The sequence below is a fragment of the Cimex lectularius genome, unplaced genomic scaffold (assembly GCF_000648675.2).
Source record: "Cimex lectularius strain Harlan isolate CLEC.00 unplaced genomic scaffold, Clec_2.1 scaffold16, whole genome shotgun sequence".
Taxonomy (NCBI): Eukaryota; Metazoa; Arthropoda; class Insecta; order Hemiptera; family Cimicidae; genus Cimex; species Cimex lectularius.
The window spans coordinates 1543184-1550199 of NW_019392679.1; the positions used below are offsets into that span (position 1 = coordinate 1543184).

General features: G+C 34.7%; 1 protein-coding gene across 1 annotated transcript; it reads left to right on the plus strand.

Annotated features, from left to right (window-relative positions):
• LOC106661286 (zinc metalloproteinase nas-13) lies at positions 1-6730 on the plus strand. Its single transcript, XM_014384575.2, has 5 exons — positions 1-142; positions 4601-4777; positions 5925-6224; positions 6297-6430; positions 6508-6730. Exons 1-5 carry the CDS (start codon positions 1-3, stop codon positions 6652-6654), a joined length of 900 nt encoding a protein of 299 aa, XP_014240061.1. The 3' UTR covers positions 6655-6730.
• Positions 6731-7016: the final 286 nt, after the last annotated feature.

A 7016-nucleotide genomic window follows, 5' to 3' on the forward strand; every position in this document is an offset into this window, starting at 1 on the left:
ATGAGGCGGTTCGTGCAGGTGTTGTACCTGGCTGCTGTTGCTGTTGCTGTCACGGCGAGGGGTCCCGTACCTCCGCCGCCGCGTCACCACGGCTACCATAAAATGATGTCCATGGCAATGAACAACTACATGGACGGCGTATGTAAGTAGAAAGGCTGACGATAGGCCAACATTTCTAGTGAGAAAGCACATGGTTCATTAAAAATTATTTATTATTCTTAAAAAAATGAAATATTTAAACTTTTGGTTGCACTGATCTAAATATAACATACAATGGGGACTAATCGTTAGTATTAAAAAGTACTTTCTGGCTCATTATATCTATTGTCACCCTAGATTTTTCAAATTAGTACATTGTTTAATGATTTTGTTTTTCTTTTGTTCTTTAACCAACAAGGTCCTTAAATTTTGGAAAATTAGAAGGTTGTCGCCCGCCTTCCAACCATGTGCCAATGGTGGCACTTATTGGGTTTCAGGTCATTGATCAATTGGCGAAGAACTAAAATATTGATCACTGAGATTCTTTAGATCCGCAGGGCGATGAACTGTAGCCTGGTCATTTCTGATCATTTGATCAACCTATACTCACTGCTTCGGAGTGTCAGGCTGGTTTCGGCCTTCAGTCATCTTCAGTCTTTGGATTGGCTGAAAACATTGCTTTGAATCAATTAAAATTCCTCCTGAAACCAAATAACAAACAGGACAACCACTGAAAATAGGATAGCTTTTTCTAGTATTTACTCTGACAATCTCGTTGTCATCAATTAAATTGTCCAATTTTGGAAGGTTGTCCGAGTCTTTAATCAACAAAGTCCTTAAATTTTGTAAAATTGGATGGTTGTCGAGTTGAGGCAGCGTACCAATCATGTGCCACAAATGGTGCTACGTAATGGGTTTCAGGTCACTGAGTATTGGTAGAAGAACTAAAATAGTGACTTGTGAGGTTTCTCTTGACGTCTACAGCTTGATGAACCTGTAGCTTGGTCATTCCGATCAGCCTATCCTCAGTGCTTCGAAGTGTGGTCCATTTCAGCCTTTAGTCATCTTCAGTTTTTGGATCGCATGAAAATATTACTTTGGATTAATTAAAATGCCTCCTGAAACCCAATATCACACAGGCTAACCACCGAAAATAGGAAAGCGCTTTCTAATATTTACGCTGACATTCCCATTGTCATCCCTGCAATTTTGCAAAGTTGTCCGATCCTTTAATCAACAAAGTCCTTAAATTTTGAAAAATTGGAAGGTTGTCGAGTTGTCGCACGCCTTCCGACCATCTGCCAATGGTGCCACGTAAAGGGTTTCAGGTCACTAAGTATTGGGAGAAGAACGAAAATATTGACTTGTGAGGTTTCTCTTGATGTCCGCAGCTTGATGAACCTGTAGCTTGGTCATTCCGACCATTTTGAACAGCTCAGTGCTTCGGAACTTGGGATCAATTAAAATTCCTCCTGAAACCCAATAACACACGTGCTAATCAGTGAAAATAGAAAAACATTGCAGAATAATTTTTCCCACCTCGTCCTCAAAAATCAGTGCTCAAGTATATGTCAAGTCTGACAACCTACCGCTATAGTTGTGAAATCCATTACGTGTCTGACAATTAAAAGACTAAAGCATGAGACAAGGCAGACTAAAATGATCGTAAACGAGCTACAAATTTGCTATAGTTTGGTCAAATTGCTCTCACCCTTCGCATAACACGTTTTTCAAACGTTCGCGATTTCGGATGTTTTATTCTCGTTAAAACCAAGCAAAACATGTTAGTTTGTAATGTGTGGTGATTAGTGGCCGTTAATCGATACTTATTTAGAAATCGTGAGATGCGGTCTGGTGTGATGTAGGTTTCAGAAAAACATTTTCTTTCGTGCCAACGTTTCGATCTTTATTGAGATCATCTTCAGGACCTGGATTTACAAACATTGTTTACATATAACGCCGTATACAAAAATGTCTTTTCTATACCGACATCCTTCCCCACCCCTTCAAAATCCAACGTATCTAAACACAAAATAGCAAAATCTCACTGGCACTCTCGACACGACACGCAAGAATGGCACAATTACACAGAAGACAAACACTTTGAGTGAGTAGAAATACTTTGATGGAATATATAAAAAATATATTTTGCATTGTATAAATTCACTTTTCCACATCCAAAATGTAATTGTTATATGTAAACAATGTTTGTAAATCCCAGGCCCTGAAGATGATTTCAATAAAGATCGAAACGTTGGCACGATAAAGAAAATGTTTTTCTGAAACCTACATCACACCAGACCGCATCTCACTATTTCTAAATAAATATTAGTTTGTAATATTTAAGTGTGACTGGCATGGAGGATAAAATATTGGCGTGCATTACCACTCTACCACTCTTAGTGTTGGTTACGTTGGAACGAGATCTCATCCTGGATTCCAATTTTGTTTATGCTAGGCATTAAGTAGTGGCGCAATGTACCATATATCTGTTAGCATGATATCAAATTCCCAACCCCATGGTGTGAACAGTATCCCCAAACCGCTAGAGTAACCTATTTTTTCAGTTCTTTCTTAGGTCTTCTTCAAACTGTTCTGTAATCATCTGACCCGAACAAGTTAAACTTACTTTCATCAGCGAAAACATTCCCCCCAAAAAAATTGTTTGATAATAAATATACAATTTGGCAAATTACAAATGCTTCTTCCGATTTTTTCATTGGTTGAAATTGAAGGGAAATTAAAATATCGACTTTTGAGATTTCCTGATAAACTTGCACTTTAGTATCCGGTCATTTTGATCTGTCTATATTCGATTATTCGGTCCCTCAGGAACATTTTGGCCTTTCGCCGTTTTCACTGGTCCGTTTGTCTAAAAATATTGCCTCGGATCAATTAAAATTCCTCCTAAAATCCAATAAACAGGCCACCTAATGAAAAATAGCGAAAGCTAGTCTGAGACCCCAAGAAAGCTTTGTTTTTCTTATTGATCTTCCGTGAATTCTCGCGGGATAGTCAATTTTTTATTTTACACTAAAATTTGGATTTTAAAGTATCGTTGCGATAATTTACAAATCCGTGGATACAATTATAACGGCCGACCCGGCCACACTTGATTTGAGAGGAAAATTGTTATTTTGTAATTTCCTTCTTTTTTTCCATTAAGGATCCATTATTGCGCAGGTTTTTCAAGCCAAAATAGAATGCGTATTATTTATTTGCATTGACATTTCAAAAAAAATAAGTATTCCGGCTTGAATGTGTCACAAAAGGGGCCGAAACGTCGCTAAAAAAACTTCAACTTCTGTTTTGACTTTTTCAAAACCTACAATAGAAAAGTGTTAAAGAAAATTTGATTTTGTGATAACTAAATAAATATAATAAATTACACATGGCCCATTTTGTTGTATATTTTGCCATCTTCCAAATTCGATGCAAATCCTTCCGGACCCCTCAAATTTTACAAGCTACTAAATGACTCAAAATGTTTCCCATTGTGTGAGTTTTCTAGAGCTCATAAAAGAGGAAAATCTGACTTATGAATGCAGGAATATAAGGCGAGACAGGGTATACGGTCCAAATTCAACTATTTACCATCAACTTGTGTAATGAAGCTTAAATATTAAATCCATCAGATTTCGTGGTCCAATTGACCAAATAACTTCTTTCAATTAATTAATCTTTATGTAAAGTATTGGTTGAAATAAAAACTCCAGTGTCACAAGCGGGATTCGAACCCACGACCTTCGGCTAAATACGCCATTGCTCTACCACTTGAGCTATCGTGACTTCGATCCACTCAGACACAAACTTCCCATCTCACCCCACCTTTCAAATTTTTCCTCCTTAAATATTAACTTTTTTCCCGAAAAATAGGCACTTTTCTTTTATACACTTACAGGAATTTTCTCACTTATTACAAAGAGAAACTAATAAAGAATGATTTTCTTCCAATCCCTCGGCCATCTTAAGAAGTTTAGCTAATGATTCATAAATGGCTTATAGCTGATTTTTTTTTTTTTTTTTTTTTTTCATTGAACCTTCTAATAAAAGATTCTTCATTAATATATCATCCTAAACCATTCTTTTTCACCACTCCTGTCCCTTGCTTCAGCAGTTACTTTGATTTCTATGTATTCAATGGAGGCAACAATTAAATTCGTGGTCCGCTTGACCAAGTAATATCTTACAATTAATTAAGGTTTTTAGTTGAGATAAAATGGCAATAAAATTGAAAAATGGCAAAAAGGAGAGAAAATTCAAAAGGTGGGGTTGAGATGGGAAGTTGGTGTCCGAGTGGATCGAGGTGACGATAGATCAAGTGGTAGAGCAGCGGCGTATCTAGCCAAAGATCGTGGGTTCGAATCCCGCTCGTGCCATTAACTTTTTTATCTAAACTAAAAACCTTAATTAATTGGGAGGCAACAATTTTTTTAAACAAGATGGAGTCTTATTCTACTTCTGAAATTATTGTTTTTGTTAATTTATTGTATAAAAAATATGTATATACACAGCAGTAGTAAAGCAATGTTTCAAACTGGAGGTTTACCCATTTGTTAAAATATATAATTCTGCCCTATTACATATTGACAATTTATTTTTATTTACTTCTGTTTTCCAGTAAGAGAAATTGACGAATGGAGCCCATCGGACAAGAGAAATATCTGGGAACTCAGCGGCTTGTTCGAAGGAGACATCATGACCGATGGTAGCAATGAAGTTTCGAGAAACGCCCTGAGGGACTCTTCGGCCAAGTGGCCCGGAGGGGTTGTGCCTTACCACATTAGTGACGATTTTGGTACTAAACTTTTTTTCTTCCTAACAATATTTAATTTTTTTTTAAATTATGTATAACGATTGATGACAATCAGTTTGGTACAAAATTAAAATGTAACTATGACCATCTGAGATGGTATTGCTCAATATATAGAAGTCAATTTAACCAAAGAAAAATTTATAATTTCATTAAAATTAAATTGTTTTTATATATTAACTAAAGATATTTGGGATTAATGACAATTTTAGGATGAAAATTTTAATTAGAATAAAACTCGTTAATAATTTTATACATTCAACAGTAATCACGTTAGTAGTGTAATTTGTTTGATTATTGGCTTTCGTGTTTAATGTTATTTTGATTTTAAAAACAATTCTCCAACCTTCTGTATTTGTTGTGGTTATCATCTCCTCTTTTATTTTTATTTGTTTATTTCTTATTTGTTTTATCTCTGTTTTTTATTGCAACCTTTTTCCTTTTGTTAATTATTATTTTTCTATTTAAACAAAAAAACATGTTATTGACGTACAAAACCATTTGCGTAAATTTATTAGAATTGTTGTGTTTGTAAAAACCAGTCTTAAAAAATTTATGTTGGGAAAAATTAAACTTTTCAGTGGCAATTCATCCGTTGCTATGAAGTTTAATTATTCTCAAAATCAATGTACATAGCTAATATTATTTGTATGGATGAAAGCACTTTCTATTCTTAGCGATAATCGCAAATGGTTTTTGCCAACAGACATTATTATTTACGGTATTTTGACGACTGGCTCAACTTCTGAAGTTAACTTACCATTTCAATATATATGGGCAGAAGTTATATCATGAACAAAATTATATTTTTCTATTATGATCGTTTTTATCTGATATTATATTAGAACTGCTGATTTAATTGCAGTTAGTTATGCAAAAAATTACATGAAAGTTAAATTTTTTTTAACATTGCAAAGCACACAATCATGTGTACATTAAATTTTCCAATGATTAACCCGACATAACAAAGGCTTTTGAAAAATATTTTATATTTAAAATCCCATGGGGGGTTTACCAAGTCTCTTGAAAATTTGAAGGAAGAATTTGGAATTAATTTTATTAAATTAAAATCCCTCATCCATTGTAGTTTGCTTGTATTACAATTTAAGATAAATGGAAATGATTTTTCCAGATGAAGATGAGGTACAGACAATAATGGGTGCTATGGAAGAATTCCATGAAAATTCTTGTATTCGCTTTAGGCCGTACAAAGAAGGAGACACGTCTTGGGTCTCGATACAAGCCGACTCTCCTGGTTGCTGGTCATATGTTGGCCGAAGAGGTGGAGGTCAAGTGGTAAACCTAGGAAAAAGATGTGTGCAGCATGGCGTAGCTGCCCATGAACTGCTTCACGCTCTTGGTTTCCACCACCAGCAAAGTGCTTCCGATAGGGACAAATACGTGACCATTCATTGGAAAAATATTAGGCGAGGTAGGAACTTCAAATTGGCACCATTAACGCACAAAAAATTTAAATAATTCATTGGTCTATTTCCTTCTGTAGGTACGGAGAAAAATTTCAAGAGGTATAGTTCCGGGAGGATTACAGATTTTGATGTCGGCTATGATTACGATAGCGTTATGCATTATAGCTCGCACGCGTTTTCCAAAAATGGTTTCCCAACCATAACGCCCAAAGTAAGTACAACTGTCAGGAAGTTCAGCCAGTCGTCGATCCTCAACAATAGGAAATTAATATTTAATCGTTGTTTTAGGAGGAAGGGGCTACAATCGGCCAAAGGTCTCGACTTAGTGATAAAGATTTAGAGAAGCTTAGAATTATGTACGACTGCTCTTCATCGCCTTCCACTGTTACAACAGAAATACCTGATTACGATTTCTGGGGATTTCATTTTAGATAATTTTTTGTTTTTAATTTTATCCTCTTGTTATCTATTTATAATATTTGTTTTGTTTGTGTGTAAATTTCTGTCTTTGCAATTTGTTTTCTTGCATTAACTAGTTTTGATATTTGAATTAAAAGACCCTAAATTAAATAAATTATAAACATATCTCAAATGGAATAATGGATTAATTTTTTTTAAATGATTGATTGATAAATGTCATCAAAAGGTTTGAAGCTTGCACGTAATTGTATCAATAAAAATCATAATTTAAAAAAATAGTTTGTGATCAATTTTTAGTGTAAAAACAACACAAATAAAAAATGCAATATCAAAAATAGCCATTTACTCTAGATATAACCCGTATGTGTATTCAGTAG

Bases quoted from the DNA above. Each gene is read 5' to 3' on its own strand.
- LOC106661286 (XM_014384575.2), top strand. From the start codon at position 1: ATGAGGCGGTTCGTGCAGGTGTTGTACCTGGCTGCTGTTGCTGTTGCT. The intron at 143-4,600 runs GTAAGTAGAAAG...TCTGTTTTCCAG, and splicing joins CAACTACATGGACGGCGTAT to TAAGAGAAATTGACGAATGG. The intron at 4,778-5,924 runs GTACTAAACTTT...TGATTTTTCCAG, and splicing joins CCACATTAGTGACGATTTTG to ATGAAGATGAGGTACAGACA.